A 16,215-nucleotide genomic window follows, 5' to 3' on the forward strand; every position below is an offset into this window, starting at 1 on the left:
AAATCAATCTTGCAGAGTCTTCTGTTTTAAGCTTAGCTCTGCAATGTCTTTGTACACAGAGGCTCGTGTGCATTAAGATATTTTATTTTTATGTTATCTCTCTCTGACAATGAAATAATCATTAGCTCTCCCCTGCGATACACCTTAGCTGCTCCTCACCACTGTTCAAACAGAATCATGAGGACTTGATTGCGAGGACTACGGCCATAAGGGGCCGTCTTTGATTGGGCCTTGGTATCATGAGATGAGCTTTCAGACATCTCCACAAGGATTACCGGTTGAATTGTCGTCTCCGTTTCCTGACACGGAATCCCGATCCCGTGTCTTGGCATATATATCTAGACCTAGACGAAAGTGATTCGGCAGGGCTGCCGCCCTCAAGTCAACGTGTGCTTTATACCGTCAGTCATTGACGGATTCTATTGTTTTCAATATACTGCTCAGCCTTAAATCTCAATATCTCTAAGAGACCCGTACTCCCCAGGGGAAATCCCGTCTCTCGGAAACTCGGGTGGCTTTCTATATAAAGTACTCCCCGTGCATCCACCCGAGATGAAAGATAACAACATACTAGTTCTCTACCCTCCTTTTATCCTCTACTATTTGTTTCAACCTTCACCGTATGCTCTAATTTGATAGTTTGTCAAAGTTTGACCTCCATGGCTCGTATTTTGCGTCAAGTTTGGACCTTAACTCACAAAAATCTGATTATCACACTCTACAGACATTGGCTATCGACTCCTTTGCGGGCGCTTTTCTTACCACTTCTTTTTGTTATTTTCCTGTGCGACACTTCCCCCTTCCCCTGACAAGTAACTGAGCTGACTCAAGGCAGGTCCTACTCGGGGAATCTTTTCTTTCCATCATCACAATTTGGTATTGGAGAACCGCGGCCTGTTCGAACTCTGTCCAATGCAATAGACGGAGCATCGGGAGGACGTAACCGGATCGTCCTTGTCAACAGCGGATTCTCAGGGGGTGAGATTGATCTGGTCATTAAAAATGTGACGGCGCCTTTGCGAGATTTAGATATCGAGGTTAAAACATTTCAAACCGAGAATGAGCTTCGCACAGAATGTCGCGGCTCTTTCAGGGGATCTTCCCGGTGTATCTGCGCTGCTGTATTCTACGCTTCTCCTTCCGAAGGCAGTGGTGGTCGATGGAACTATTCCATTCGAGCAGATGGGGTACTTGGAACTAAGATCAACACAAAGGCCGGTGACAACGACGCACAAATATATACCTTGCCGCTGCAGCACTCCATCGACTTTGCAATCAGCCGTCTCGGGGCGCTTAAATCCAGCAATGGCGGCAGCTCATCAAAAACGATATTTGAATATCCTTTCACTGCCAGGACACATGAGCAGCAACAGGACGACATTCATTCCAAGTATATGAACAACGTCGTCAATATTTTGGCTGTTGCGTTTTATATTTCTATGGTCGGAGTCCTGTATCAAACGACGGGCCTCATCGCCACTGAACGAGAAACCGGTATGGCTGCCCTGCTCGATACGATGATGCCTAATCAATCACGTTGGCAAAGGCAAATGATAAGACTCACGTCCCATCACCTGTCTTTTGTCATTGTTTATGGTCCTGGCTGGGTTGGTATGGGTACGATTCTGGGAGCCGTGGCTTTTCGCGAAACTTCAGTTATAATTCCAATCGTATTTAATACGCTTTCCGGATTATCGCTTACTTCCTTTGCAGTATTTACTGGAGTTTTTTTCAGAAAAGCGCAGCTGAGTGGCATACTAGCAGTAATCCTCAGCTTAGTCCTCGCAATTCTAGCCCAGGTTTCAGGAAAGGTGACTACATGGGTCATGGCTGTGCTCTCCTTTATATTCCCTCCGATGAACTACGTCTATTTCATCATTACAGTTGCTAGATGGGAGAGTCAAACTAAGGCGGCCAAGTTGCTACTCCCAGCCCCAAATAGCCCGTCCACTTTACCCGCCATTGTATTTTGGATATTTGCAATACTCCAGGTGGTTATTTATCCACTTTTGGGGGCGTTCGTTGAAGGAGGTTTTTACGGCAGGGCATCCACTTCCAGGAAAACGAAAATCTCAAACTCCCCCGTTGCCATCCACTTGAGCAGGATGAGCAAGACATATCGACCCTCGTTCGTCCGAAGAGCGATATCATTTATGACTAGGGAGCATCTCACTACAGTCCATGCGGTAGCAGATTTAACTCTTCAAGCATATCGAGGGGAAATCATGGTTCTTCTAGGAGCGAATGGAAGTGGCAAGTCTACAACACTTGATGCTATTGCGGGGATACATTCCATTTCTTCGGGAAGGATTGTGATAGACTACCCACACAGTCAAGGGACACTAGGGTACTGCCCGCAAAAAAATGTCTTATGGGACGACCTGACAGTTGCCGAACATGTAAAGATTTTTGACAGCATCAAAAGCGTTGGACCAAGGTCCTCAGCAGAAAATCTCAGGGTCTTAATCGAAGATTGCGATTTGGCCAAGAAGGTTTCCACCTACTCAAAACATCTCTCTGGAGGACAAAAGCGCAAACTACAGATGGCAGTGATGTTTGCTGGCCGCTCCACTATCTGTTGCGTGGACGAAGTTTCCTCAGGAGTTGACCCATTATCACGCCGTAAATTATGGGATATTCTTCTAGCGGAACGGGGCAAACGCTCAATAATTTTGACAACCCATTTCCTAGATGAGGCTGATTTGCTTGCGGACCGGATCGCTATCTTGGCTCATGGATCACTCAAAGCGGAAGGGACGTCCGTGGAGTTGAAACAAAGACTAGGGACAGGATATCGTGTTCATTTATATAACATGCCTGGGGTGATCAAACCGCCTGTCTACGGCGATGTGCTTCATGCGAATGATGAGCAAGGGACGGTATACTACCCGGGGACATCCGCATGCACTCTGATGTTCCTTAAACGGCTACAGGGAGATGGTGTGAAAGAATATCAAGTCAATGGGCCAACGATAGAAGATGTGTTCCTCAAAGTCGCTGATGAAGCAAAATCGGGTCATGACAGCTTCGATCATGGGTCTGATACTCGCAGACTTTTGGCGAAGCCACCGGCACCTTTGGTTTCCATGGAACGAGGTAAATCGTCCACTCGCCTGGAACTGCTCAGTGGCAGGAGAACCAGCTTGCTTAAACAATTAACGATTCTTTTCTCGAAAAGATTCACTATCCTTCAAAGGAACCTTGCTCCATCTATCGCCGCTCTTGCCATTCCCATTGTCGCTGCTGGTTGTGCCTCTATCTTTCTAAGAAATGTTGAATCCGTGGATTGTAATCCTGCATTGGGAGCATCCGTTTCTGCTTTGGAATCGTCTTCGCAGAGTTTTCGTTTGATAGCGGGCCCAAAGTCCCAGCTTTCTGAAGTCGCTCACCAAAGAATTTCCGAAGCTCCTCCAGGGTCTGTAAATTTTGTGGAGACTTTATCTCAGTTTGATTATGAAGTTCGGCGCCAATTCGCAAATCTGACTCCTGGCGGGTTCTTTCTTGGGGAAAAACCTACTTTCGTGTGGCGGGCAGATGTGCCGATAGTGCCAGGAATTATAGTCCAAAACGTCATGAATAGTATGCTTCTGAATACCACCATTATCACCGACTACAAGTCACTCGATCTCCCTTTTGTGGCAGAGATTGGAAATTTGCTGATCTTTGTCACATTCTTCGGACTGTCAGTGGCGGTATACCCGGCTTTTCTATCTCTCTATCCAACCGTTGAAAGATTACGCGCAGTCCGAAGCATGCATTATAGCAATGGCGTCCGTGCCTTGCCATTATGGTTGGCTTATCTGGCTTTCGACTTTTTGATCACACTAACTATTGCCTCCATCACCGTTGCGATTCTTGCGTCGGTCACTGGTATCTGGTACCGCATGGAATACCTGTTTTTGATTTTTCTACTCTACGGGGTCGCCTCGACTCTGTTCTCCTACGTTATTTCCTTATTCTCTCCATCTCAGCTAGCGGCATTTGCCGTCACCGCAGCCATTCAGGCGGGGATGTATCTCGTATTTTTGGTTGTTTTCGTAGTCACATTGACCTATGTTGATGCTTCACAACAGAACTCAGTATTGAGTATCGCTTACTACAGCCTTGGGGTAACTTCGCCGGTGCACAGCTTCTCAAGAGCACTCTACCTTTCGTTGAACATTTTTGGAGCGACCTGTCGAGGTCGTGAAATTGCAGCATACCCCGGCGCGATGGATGTATTTGGAGGGCCGATTTTATACCTCTTTATTCAATCGTTTATTCTATTTGGAATGCTTCAGTGGAAGGATGCGGGGCCTTCAGTGCAGTTCTGGAGTAGGACAAAATCAGGAACAGATGCAGAGGACAGAGACACGATTGAACTCGAGACGACTGCCGAATTTGCGAGGATTTCCACATCCAGTGACGATGGTCTTCAGGTCCTTCGATTGAGAAAGCAGTTCAAAAAACATTTAGCAGTTAACGACATCACTTTCGGAGTCCCGCGTGGTGAATGTTTTGCCCTCATCGGACCCAACGGGGCGGGTAAGTCTACCTGCATTTCAATGATCCGCGGAGACGCTCAGCCAAGCAGTCGCCAGAGCCAGATATTTATCGACGGTGTCTCAGCCCTAAAACATCGCGCACTAGCACGTTCTAGGCTCGGAGTCTGTCCTCAAATCGACCCTCTGGACCCAATGACGGTTGCTGAGCACCTTCGATTCTACGCCAAAGTCCGTGGTATCAGTAACCCACGGCACAATTTCAAGGAAATCATTAAAAGTGTTGGCTTGGAAGAATACGCTGATCGAATAGCAACAACTCTCTCCGGAGGCAACAAGAGAAAACTCTCACTTGGTATCGCACTAATGGGTAATCCCAGTGTGCTCCTTTTAGACGAACCGTCTTCAGGAATGGACGCTGTGACCAAGCGGAAAATGTGGCGGACTCTCTCATCAGTTACTCCTGGCCGGTCCCTTGTGTTAACAACCCATTCGATGGAGGAAGCAGATGTGTTGGCAAGTCGTACAGGGATTATCGCAGGGAAAATGCTCGCGCTGGGGACCACCGATGCGCTGAGACAGAGGTATGGGAATGGATATTCCATCCACATGGCGCACAGCCAAGCGCCACATACGAGACCAGTAGATATGAAGAGAATGGAGATGTGGATACAGCAACAATTTCCCGAAGCGGAAATGGAGAAAGGCATGTATTACGGACAAGTTCGGTTTGCAATTCCGGGCAGGTATGGCCAGGGGCGGTCTCTAGTCGAGATTTTCGAGCAACTTGAACAGGGAAAAGACAGATTAGGAGTACCATATTACAGTGTTAGTAGGTCAACATTGGACCAAGTTTTCTTGTCTGTTGTTGGGAGGCATTTTGAAGAGGAGGACAGGGGGTGATGGGCACCAGCTTGCTCAGCTTTTCTTTATTGTATTATCTTTAAATTTCCTTTGGGGAAGAACTCCAATATCTATAGAATGTTTTAGTTTTGGTCTTTGGTTTTTGAGTAGCCTTACATAGAGAATATAATTATCCATTTCTAGCCATACTTGGGGATCTACTACTCTGTAATATTTACAAGAATGAAAATAACGAGTATGTATGGATAGTACGGTAGTTTACCTAACTAAGTTAGTTACGCCACGCCACAAGGAACCAGACACGGAATTTTACCACTCCCAGCGGGTGTCTGCAGGGCTCCAACTTAGAAGCAAGCAACCTCCAGCAACGTCAGCTTCAACTCAGCCACTTGCGTGTCAGCTACCCATGGCCCAACTGTCCAGCCGCATTAGACTGGATCACCATGCGTTGACTGTGACCATTGAGTGATATATGAAGCTGTATATCCATGCAAGCTGCCACAGATGCTGTGTATAACACAGGCACTCGTGAAGACATTCGGAACCGGAAGCTGAATCTGAAAGTATGAACGGTATGAAGACGCTGAAGGCCTGCAAGGTCTGTGCCAGCGCCAAAGTAAGGTGTGAGATCGAGAAGGGTGATCGGAAATGCAGGCGGTACGTGGCTTTTGCGGACTTTCAATTTCCTGTCCTATACTACACTACAAATGTAGTAGCTACATTGATTTAGTTATTCGAGACTGATTTTGTCTATAAAACCACACCGTCAAAGATGCTTTCGACTCAAGAAAGAATGTACTCTCCAGCCCCGGGGAAGTCATAGTCGCATGGGACGCACAACAGCAAGGTGCGTATCATGAGCCACAGATAATATATCTATCTATCTGTATTTTTTTGGTTCGGTTTGCAGACTGATCTGATAAGGAGGGTAGATCTGTTTCTGACCGCACAGAATCTTTGATAGCAGATTCTCTTCCATCCCCACCCTCATCCGCTCTTTCGTCATCTTATGCCCACACTTTGTCTTCTGTCCCGAATATTTCTGTCGAATATTCTCCTCTTTCAGCATTTAAACAACTTATCCCGCCAGACTCACGGGAAGCCAGTGGATTATTAGCTTTTTTCTGCTCAGAAATGGCTCCTCTGTACCCCTTCACCCGACTTCCATGGGGCATAACCCCGCAAGAATTACTGCTCGAGAAGCCCTTGTTATACATGGCCATTCTGGGTGTTGCCTATCAGAGCGATACCCGGAGACAACAGACTCTCGCCAAGATGTTTCGTGAAGAGATCAGCCGCTCCATTCTAATTTGTGGAGAAATGAACCTAGGATTATTGCAAGCTTTGTTGGTTTATTCGGCATGGTGAGTTTTGTAAAACTTCCAGGACTGTGTGTGTGGGACATGAAAAGTCACCATTAACCTGCTAACTTCTTATTTAGGAATCATGTTCACATGCAGCTCAAGTCTCAACTGTCCAATCTCCTCCCCTTGGCCATGGTCATGGTAACAGACCTCGAGCTAAGTAGGGAACCTCACACACGATCAAAAACTTCACCCGCGGCCCTAAGAGAAGTAGGGCGGGCCCCCGCGGCCCCAAATGCAAGAACTTTGGAGGAACGGCGTGCCTTCCTAGGGGTATTCTGGCTGAGTTCAGTGTCGGTCAAATAAATGATCCCCTTTGGGCAAAACCAAAATGACTGACAATATCATAAAATTAGAACGAAGACATGCGCGAAAGAAATTGACGGAATGAGATTTAGCAGATATGCCGATAAATGCTGTCATATTCTGCAAGAGGCGACGGAGTACCCGACCGATTCGTACCTTGTGCATCTAGTCCGCATTCAGCAAATAGCTGATACAATTGGTGCAACAGTATACAATGATAACCTCATGGACTCATCCACGCTAAATGGGCCAGCAGCAACGCCCCTAGTTATCTCATCTTTAGAGAAGGAAGTCCAAGCAATGGGTGATAAAATAAGCGAAATGCGACATCTCGTGATCCCACCGGCATGTGAGTTCCCGGATGCTTTAGTGTGAAGACATGCCCGCTGGCTGACAAAGAAGGGAGGGAAAAAGCGATGTTGATGATATCTTACCACTCGATGCAAGCCTACCTTTATAAAATTGCCTTGGATGATCGGCTATTTTCATCATTATCAGCAACGACCTCAGGATGCCCATGGGCAAGCAACACAGACGTACTGCCGTCTAACACGACTTCCACAATCGCTCTCACAGTCCGCCGCACCGACCTGCTGGTCTCGTGCCTCTTCGCTATCAAATCCCTAGCGGACCACTTCTTGACGCTGACTGACATGGTAATATTTTCGCTGCCATACCCGACCTGGCTCCAGCTGGGGCACTGCATCCTCATCCTGACGCGTGTGATGGAGATCCGGCATAACACATGGGATTTGGGGTATGTGTCTCACCTGTTGGATTTTCGAGAAGTGCTGAACAGGCTGGCACTGCGGTTGGATAAAGTTATTAGCCGGGGCAGGGAGGCCAGGCCAGCACAACATTTACCACTAATCTTTGAGGGGTTGGTAGAGAGGCTGGGGGAGATTGGGAAGATGATTGGGGAAGGGCTGCATGCCGTGGGGAGCGGGAACACTCGGAATAGCAGTGCTCATAACGACATTGGCGATGGGGATGGGGATGGAAATGAGGAGTGGACTAGTGCGGGAGCGGTAGGGGATGGTGCTGTACTTTGCGGATATGAGACTGGGATGGTGTTTGATGACGAGACAACGCAGGCAATGCATGACTTCTTCGGGGTTGGGGGGTGATTGTTCTTTTTTGACCGGCGGGTAAAGAAAGCTTTGTGACAAGTTGAACTAAATTATGATGTTTGTAGGAATTTCATGGCGGACATGATCTGAGTGCAGATCAGTGATGATTCATTTTGAAATATCCGTGTCCCGTCTGAGTGCTGAAATATGCTTTGAAGGTTGATGTAACGTTAAGTCTAAAATCCTCGATGGAGAAAATGAGCGGAGGATGAGTCGAATCTGATATTCTAAAATGAGACTTCGCAAAATATTTGTGGCTGATGATTGCGCCGCTGAGGGTGAGTTTTTGGATCGTGACCTTAAGAGCTCATATAACTTTGTTCTCGGCTCACTTTCCATCCTAGCCGCTGAATTGGAGGATAGATGGCTCTCCTCTACCTCGCTGCCTCGACCATTAAGCGCCGAAGATGATCTTCTGGAACCATGGAGTATTGAGCCCTGATGAAACAGAGGGGGTTCTATAAATATGAAGAGAACAAAGCAAGCGCATCATCAGTAGATCACGCTATGTAGGCAACATAGAGATGGTGAAGTTGAATAGGCATTGAATATAGCTAGAAGAGCGACGCCTTAAAAAGTGCTAAGATGTTAAATTTTATCCATGGCCTTTGCGATGTTGATCAACTTGAAGCTTTTAAAAGCTTCACCATTTGGAATTGCTTGCCGCCGGTCCTATCAGAGCCTATGCAGGAAGTAGGGAGCGAAGCGAACGAATTGAACAGCACCAGGAGCTGCCAGTTGATTTTTCTTGTGGAGATAGGAAAAGTCCTGAAAACGAGCTGTTTAGGCCACATCCCCCGGAGACAAAATGGGAGTGAACTCTCTCTCTTTACATCAACTCAATTCAGCTGAATTCCAAAAAAACAGTAGTAAACCATTTCACAAGTTATACTTCAGATCTTTTGATCAACTTCACTCTTTCCCTCTCATTGAATTTCATAATCATCGGCCTCCATGGAGAAGAGCGAGATAAACTTCAAAGCCTAATTCTTCTCAGAGCAACAACACTATAATTCTTCCCCCAGTTCTATCTGCTGTAAATCTCAAATGCATCCCCAACTTTTGTGCTGTCACTCAAAAAGAATTGGCAGACTTTGTGGAAAAAGAAGAAACGCCCATTGAGCCAATAACAATCAAATCTCCACTCTTCAGTTCTTACCATGCATTATTTCCAATTCGATTTCACGATGGGCTGCAATGGGTCCTGAAGATTCCAGCCTGGAGGGACACCTGAGCATTTTAACAAGCCTGCCTCATCAGCACACTGTGATCTGAAGCTTTGACTATGCAACGTATCTGCCATGAAACCTCAATCCCAGTTCCTGATGTCTTTCCATTTGATGCAACATTGGATAATGAACTTGCTGTTCCTTTCACCCTCATGAGCTTTATCCAAGGAATGTTTCTGTGTGACTGCTGGTTTGACATGAGAATCTCAAAAGAAGAGCAGAGATTGCACCGCACCAGAACCCTGGACAATATCAATTGAGCTATGGCTAAGCTAAGTCGACTCTTGTTTTCTACCGGCGGGATCCCAACATTTGATACGGAAGGAAACTTGACCGGCACCGGCCCAATGAGATTTGTTGACCATAGGCAATGCTTGAGGGACTCGCACAGAGTGATGACGATGACATTGAACCAGCAATCTATTACGAAGCAGGACCCTTCGTTCACCCACGAGATTTCTACCTTCTCTCATTCAACAGGGCAAAGCAACCAACTCATGAGATCGAGGTGGGGATGCTGAAACCTCTTTTTGCACTGGGCGCGGGCACCGCAAGACCCAAAGTTCGTGCTTACACGTCCGGACTTGAAAAGCTATACAGAATATCCTTGTATCCGAAGATGGGAGTATGCGGGGCTTAATCAATTGGGACAATCTCGCGGCGGTTCCCCGCCTTGTTGGAAACGAAAGATATCCCTCTTGGCTCGCTCGAGACTGAGAGCTGTCGATGTACGTATGGAACGAAGAAATGAAGAAAGGCATTGAGCATGCTACACCGTGGGAGGACTATCCAGAGACTCTTGCCTCGCATCACAGAGAGTACATGACTTCATGCAGCAGTACCTAGCTCTGCAAGGGAACTCCGGGCCATCACACACTGCTGTTGCTGCTGCTTTTCAAGGTTCATCGGTAACTCACAAATCACTCTTTGTTGAGAACCTTCTTATATCTGTAAACTCTTTAGAACCTCCTGAAAACAAGTATGAGACAATAGAGATGTATGACCTATTATATGATCTAGCAGAGGGTGAGGTGGATGATTTTCTGAGAAAGGCTTTAAGACTCTTATGGATCAAAGTGTGATGATGTGAAATACCAACTGTGCCAGATGCTCTTACATTAATGAGTGTGTCTCAAATATCACTCACTGCAACTGAAATACTTTAAAAGTATCAAACTTCAAAAAGTTCACAATCATTCATTATTATATATCTATTTATAATATAAAGATCACTCACTATAATAGTGTTAAAATTTCATGTCACAGCTTATACCTAGTTAATTCAGAGCTCAGTTGTTAATGCATATATAATTTGAGACAACTGACACTTCATCTTTGAATATTTAAAAATCAGTTCAAATAACATATCTGCAAAGAGTATCACAGTCCATCTTCTTACTGTCAATGTTGAATATTCAAAAATTTCAGAATAAATCCCAGCATTCTGTCAGTCAATTAGCTTAACATTGCTCTTGATAAAAAGTGCAATGTCTTGTCATATAAGAATCAACTGATCAAAACTGAATAGCAGAACAGCAGAACAGTATGCAAGGCTTGCTGGAAGCTTTGGCAAATTCCAAGTTTACGGTTAAAAACCAAGCCTTCATTGATGTATGTAATATCTCTGACTGAGCCACTTCTATATCACTAAACCAGCACCCCTTTGGCCTTGCTAACTTCACACTCCACTGGTATCTGCAAAACGTGTCTTGTATTTTGATATTGAGAACTTGATGAACTTTGAGGGTACCGAGATTGATATTTCTACTTCACATGGTCGTAATGTATATGTATATGTATATGTACTAGTTCCCCTCCCCTGAGAATCAATGCGCCGGAGAGGAGCGCAATGGTGGAGCAATGGTGCAGTATTTATTGAAGAGATTGGTCAGATATTCATCGAGAACCTCTATCTTAGACTGCCTGCTCGGAAGCTTGGCAGGGCATATTCCAACAGCAGCTTCCAGATTGGGAAGTGGTGGCTATGGCGGAGGATTTGCCTTCACATCAAAATTGGGCGTAGCAAGGCGGAAGTTACAACTTTTGTCATTTCGCCATTTCACAGAGACTTCGCGGATCATGATTATCTTCTCGTTAAATGTTGAGACGCACAAAGCCCCGTCTGTGGGAGGGAGGATGGATGTGATTGGCTTGGTGATGATGTTGGTGACCATCAGCTGTTGTCAGGCGCGGAGACAGATGGGCGGTTAGCTTGATTCTTAGCTTGGGTGAAGAGGGGTTTAGAGATGAGGGGAGGAGGTATGTGGAACTGTGTGTGTGTGTGTGTGTGTGTGTGTGTGGGTGGGTGGGTGTGTATATATGTATATTCTGTGTATATATATATATATATGTGTATTCTGATATATGTATTCTGTGCTTTAAATTGACTCTTGTGAACTCTGTCAGTATCATCCCATGGATGGATCCTGGGCCCAGTGTGTGGAGTAGTTATGGATTTAAACTCCTAAAAGACAAATTAGAGTTGGGAATAAATGTTCTATTTTTATGTAGCGCCCAATGATCAAACCTTGCTTTTTTGCCCATCTGCCCTGCTGATGCTCAAACTGGATCCAAACCATGATTCCCATTGTCCAACAGCGCAATCCATAAACAACCGTAAATGTAATTTTGCTTTCTTTCTATACCAGCCGGAGTTGCCCTTTCACTACAGAGAGTTAACGGCACATTAGACATGAATGAGGATGCGAAACCTAATCTCTTTTTTATTTAATTAAGCTCGCTTCTCCAAAGTTTAGTTAGAGATAGATGAATGAATCATCCCATCATGAAACAGGCAACCGCATAACTCCAAATCATTTTCAAAGAAATTGCTTCATGTGTTTCTCCGTTCTCTTCTTCTTCCCTTAGAGCAAACATCAACACTCTCCCAGCTCCTAGCTCCCCGCCACAAAGCAATAACTCGCATGAGTCAATAGCAAGAACATTAAATACGAAAAGAAGAGAGAGGATCAATCCGGTAGAAAGCTAGTCTCCTCCGCAGCCAGCGGCGGTGGCTTTTTTTCCCGGCAATATTCCATCCATCCTCCTCCATCCATCCTCCTCTGCCTCCTTCACTGTCGCCAAACCTCCGCAACCATCCATATGCCATCACTTGACCTGTGTATCCCTGTGCTTGTTTGTACTGCTAAATACTGCTCCTCCAAGTTGTATATCAGCTGCCTTGGTCACTAACTCTCTCATCCTTCAACTCTCTCATCTCTCTCTCTCTCTCTCTCTATCTCTCAATCATAGCACTGATCAAACTATATACTTCGTCCCTTCTGTCTCGCTTCTTTAACCATTGAAGTCATCCATCCATCTTTCATCATCTATCATCTACTCATCTATCATCTACCATCTATCTCCTATCATACATCACGCCCCTCTCAGCCTTGTCAGCTGCTGATCGCCTATCAACAAGTACAGCCAATATCATTGCTATTAATATTAGCTAAATCGCTGTCTTGCTACGCCTGTTTACCCCTCTTGTCGTCTTGTTAGTCTAATAACGAGTAATAAGACGCGGCGCCAGGCTAGGCAAAACCCCATAGCCTCGTCGATCCTCCAAGAACCCATTTTTTTTTTAAACGAAGCGACCAGACCCAGACCCTTGACACGGTGAACTAACTTACTCCCTGCCTGCCTACCCGCTTAGTTCAGACACATTTAGCAGCTTAACTCCGACTTTGGGAGTCATCGGCGGTTATTAACCATTGTTACTTATATATTATTATTATTATCATTATTACATTATTTAAAGCGTGGAAAGTTTACGGAAACATCCAAAGTTATACCTAGGTAAATCCAGCCCTTCCAGTCATTATATATATAGTTAATACAATTGATCAATTAATTAATAATAACCTCCCAACCGTTGCCACCCAACCTAGTAACTTGTCTCCGGTCAACCAGTCACCAGTCACCAGTCACAGGTTCATTCATCCACCTGCCCGCCTGACAAATCAAGCCGCCTCCCAGCAAACAGTACATACATACATAGCAACCTCCAATTCGCAGCGCTGGTTGGCTCTGGTTGGCTCTGTTGGTTCCCTTTTGGTCCCTTTGGCTTTGGTCCCTCACTGGTCAACTACAACTCACTGGTCAAGGTCAGGCCGCAAAACTCAGCCTTTTTCCGTCTGTCGCCTTCGCCCTTCACACGTATTTCTTCTGCCTGGGGTGGACCCGGGAACGTCACTCACTCCTCCTCATCCATCACATCCATCACCTGTACCTTTCTTCCTTCTTCTCTTCATCCATCATCGTTCTTCTTCTTCTTCTTCTTCTTTCTTGTGTCTTCTTCTTCTTCTTCTTCCTCCTCCTCCTCCTCTTCTTCTTCTTCATCTTCATCTTCTTCCTTTTAATATCACAAATCAAACCACCCTTACGACACACGCCCTTCCTTTCTATCTCCCTCACATTTCAATTCGGCCTATTTCATCATCGCAATTCGCCTATCGCCATCCGCAACTCAATTCACACTCACCCACGCACACACATACACACACAACCATCTTGACACTTACATTGCCATGAATCGTCTACCGCCCGTATCTAGCCTAATGTCGCCGCCAGAGGCAAAGCCTCTCGATAGTTTCACTCGATCTCTTTCGCCATGCACCTCTAAACAGTCTTCGTTTGACGAGAATAACACCCTTCCTCCCATCTCTTCCCATCGAAAACGCACCCAATCCGAGATGGATCTACCCTCGCCACCCGTCACCCCGTACACAGGGAACAAGAAACAAAAGTCAAACGCCCACGATCAGATCGAGAATGATGCCTCTGTCGCTTCTTCGAAAGATCCAGTCCTCTTCCCCAACAATGAAACCGATATCCTGCCTGATGAACCACTGTTTGGCCCGCAATTGGCCCCCGTCGCTGAACGCCTCGTCGACAAACACATGGAGAGCCAGATGTTAAGATTCCAAGACAAGAAGAACAAACCGACTCGCAGGGAATACATGTTCGCCTTGTCCTGCGTTCCCATTGTCGGAAGGCAGTACAATCGGAATCCTGGTGCCTGGGCAAGGAAGGAAAGAGAATTCTTGGACCGTCAACTTTCAGAGACTAAACGGGTTGGCCACGAGACCGCCATGAAATTGAAAAAGATCGCTCCAGCGCCAGAAAAGCGGACCCCAACCGGTGGCGTACGGGCCCCACGACCGCGGCCAAGACGTACCCCCAAGTCCACTCCCAGACAACGAGTGTACGATTCTTTCGATGTCGCCACCTCTACACCAAAGCCTACTCGTGTTATCGGAACCAATCGCGATGATACAGACTACAGATCTCTGCCTGACTACTGCCCTCCAGTCGAAACTCTTCGTGGAAACACAAAGGGCTTGAAGGCGGACTGGAAAGGCCAGATGCTGGATCTTAGTAATGACCCAGACCGTCACCAACTTGACCCCGCAGAAGTGGGTCTGGCCGCCACCCTTCGCCTTTCCTGCGCTACCTATCTATGTAGCAAACGTCGCATCTTTGAAGCACGCCTCAACGCCCTCCGCATCGGTAAAGAATTCCGCAAAACCGATGCTCAGCAGGCTTGCAAAATCGATGTCAACAAAGCAAGCAAGTTGTGGACTGCCTACGAAAAGGTCGGCTGGTTCAAACCAGAGTACTTTCGACAGTATCTGTGATTCGCGCTACTTAATTCCGTCTTTTCTACTTGAGTCGGTACCTAGGCCAGAGTGGGACAATGAGAACTGAAAATTGAATTGAATCGCTGATTGAATCTGTGATATCGCATGGTTGTTATTTTATGAAACGGGAATGGAACTCATATCTCCGCCAAGCCTGCTCCTTGCATGATGTGGGACTACTTTGACTACATGTTTCCCCCCTCTCTTTTTTACGACTTGAATGTTTTCCTAACGTTTTGTTTCGGATCTCTTATGCATCATGGGTTTTAAAGGTTCGAGTTTTCTGTTTTCATTTCTCTATTATTGATTTGGATTTTCCCGTCCCTCTACTTATCAAACACCCCCCGAACCGAGATTATCATTTTGCTATTGTTATGCGGAGCAAGGTATCAGCCGGCCTATACTTTGTGTTTCATGGTTCCACATTGCATTTGATGATAGTCTGGGGCAGGGCAAGTTACGACCTTAGCCCATTTGTTTGGTTTATTTGGCTTTTGCGTTCTTACGTTCTTACTTTGATGATTTGCCTTTTGTCATCTTCGATGGGGCGTATTCTTTTGATTCGCATTTACGGGGATTTTTTTTTTTTTTTTTGCGAAGGAAACGGATGTGGGGGCGGGGAGGGAAATGTTAGTTCGGACACGCGAGGGCTTTTCATATTTTGGCATGTGCATGTGCATTGCATGCACTTTACCATACGGCATTCCTTAACTTCTTTCTTTGTTCCCTTCGCTAGGTACATTGGAGTGGCGTTCTTCATCATGTTGGGCATTTTGTTTTGTCTTTCTGTCTGGGATTTCTTTCTATCTTTCCTGTCTAGGTTGGTTGGTTGGGAACCGGATGAACATTCAGAATGATTACAGGCCCTCGGCTTTTCATTTTCATTTTTTTTATTATTTTTTATCATGGCTTAGTGGCGACTGGCTTGGTTCATAGCATTTGAAATACCCAATACCCAATATGAAGTCTTTCCTTAACTAATACCTTCTATATACATATCTTGCGTAGGTGCAACCCAGAATAATAATCCCTCACACACCGCGTTGCATTGGCTACTTCAGCCACCACCTACTCCATGTCCATGCTTCTTCATATCAGTAGTCTTCACCGGTCTTCTCTTTGACACACTTTATGAGGCAGCCTAAGAATCTAAAAGCAGAAAAGCTTGAAACTGCAGATCTGTTCTTCTTATTGCCCAC

At 45.8% G+C, this 16,215-nt stretch overlaps 6 protein-coding genes across 7 annotated transcripts; all 6 read left to right on the top strand.

Annotated features, from left to right (window-relative positions):
- BDCG_05662 lies at positions 1-5,541 on the top strand. 2 transcript variants are annotated; one of them, XM_045421348.1, is made up of 4 exons: positions 9-620; positions 725-784; positions 836-3,579; positions 3,688-5,541. In XM_045421348.1, exons 1-4 carry the CDS (start codon positions 553-555, stop codon positions 5,382-5,384), a joined length of 4,569 nt encoding a protein of 1,522 aa, XP_045281352.1. In that variant the 5' UTR covers positions 9-552; the 3' UTR covers positions 5,385-5,541. The 2 variants fall into 2 exon arrangements, with proteins under 2 accessions (XP_045281351.1, XP_045281352.1); XM_045421347.1 differs by having other exon boundaries at positions 1-620; positions 836-5,541.
- Positions 5,542-5,567: 26 nt separating this feature from the next.
- On the top strand, positions 5,568-5,814 carry BDCG_17176 (uncharacterized protein; the record flags this gene model as incomplete). The annotated part of the gene is made up of 2 exons (XM_045426322.1): positions 5,568-5,580; positions 5,621-5,814. The coding sequence occupies 2 exons, from the start codon at positions 5,568-5,570 to the stop codon at positions 5,812-5,814; spliced, it is 207 nt and encodes a 68-aa protein (XP_045281353.1).
- Positions 5,815-5,910: 96 nt separating this feature from the next.
- On the top strand, positions 5,911-8,142 carry BDCG_05663 (uncharacterized protein; the record flags this gene model as incomplete). The annotated part of the gene is made up of 6 exons (XM_045421349.1): positions 5,911-6,002; positions 6,118-6,192; positions 6,278-6,709; positions 6,787-7,002; positions 7,066-7,364; positions 7,430-8,142. The coding sequence occupies 6 exons, from the start codon at positions 5,911-5,913 to the stop codon at positions 8,140-8,142; spliced, it is 1,827 nt and encodes a 608-aa protein (XP_045277253.1).
- A 1,602-nt stretch (positions 8,143-9,744) lies between these two features.
- Positions 9,745-10,456, top strand: BDCG_17177 (uncharacterized protein; the record flags this gene model as incomplete). The annotated part of the gene is made up of 2 exons (XM_045426323.1): positions 9,745-9,999; positions 10,190-10,456. The coding sequence occupies 2 exons, from the start codon at positions 9,745-9,747 to the stop codon at positions 10,454-10,456; spliced, it is 522 nt and encodes a 173-aa protein (XP_045281354.1).
- Positions 10,457-10,919: 463 nt separating this feature from the next.
- On the top strand, positions 10,920-11,678 carry BDCG_17178 (uncharacterized protein; the record flags this gene model as incomplete). Its single annotated transcript, XM_045426324.1, has 2 exons — positions 10,920-10,985; positions 11,184-11,678. The coding sequence occupies 2 exons, from the start codon at positions 10,920-10,922 to the stop codon at positions 11,583-11,585; spliced, it is 468 nt and encodes a 155-aa protein (XP_045281355.1). The 3' UTR covers positions 11,586-11,678.
- Positions 11,679-12,590: 912 nt separating this feature from the next.
- Positions 12,591-16,160, top strand: BDCG_05665 (SWIRM domain-containing protein). The gene is made up of 2 exons (XM_045421350.1): positions 12,591-13,172; positions 13,265-16,160. The coding sequence occupies exon 2, from the start codon at positions 13,904-13,906 to the stop codon at positions 15,011-15,013; it is 1,110 nt and encodes a 369-aa protein (XP_045277254.1). The 5' UTR covers positions 12,591-13,172; positions 13,265-13,903; the 3' UTR covers positions 15,014-16,160.
- The last annotated feature ends 55 nt before the right edge of the window (positions 16,161-16,215 follow it).

Source organism: Blastomyces dermatitidis (genome assembly GCF_000003525.1).
Source record: "Blastomyces dermatitidis ER-3 genomic scaffold supercont1.6, whole genome shotgun sequence".
NCBI classification, from domain to species: domain Eukaryota; kingdom Fungi; phylum Ascomycota; class Eurotiomycetes; order Onygenales; family Ajellomycetaceae; genus Blastomyces; species Blastomyces dermatitidis.

What these genes read in the sequence shown, in the direction of transcription:
- BDCG_05665 (XM_045421350.1), top strand. Translation starts at nt 13,904, where the DNA reads ATGAATCGTCTACCGCCCGTATCTAGCCTAATGTCGCCGCCAGAGGCA.
- BDCG_05662 (XM_045421347.1), top strand. Translation starts at nt 553, where the DNA reads ATGAAAGATAACAACATACTAGTTCTCTACCCTCCTTTTATCCTCTAC. An exon ending in TATTTGTTTCAACCTTCACC is followed by an intron (nt 621 to 724) that starts GTATGCTCTAAT and finishes CACACTCTACAG; the next exon opens with ACATTGGCTATCGACTCCTT. An exon ending in CTTCTTTTTGTTATTTTCCT is followed by an intron (nt 785 to 835) that starts GTGCGACACTTC and finishes GACTCAAGGCAG; the next exon opens with GTCCTACTCGGGGAATCTTT.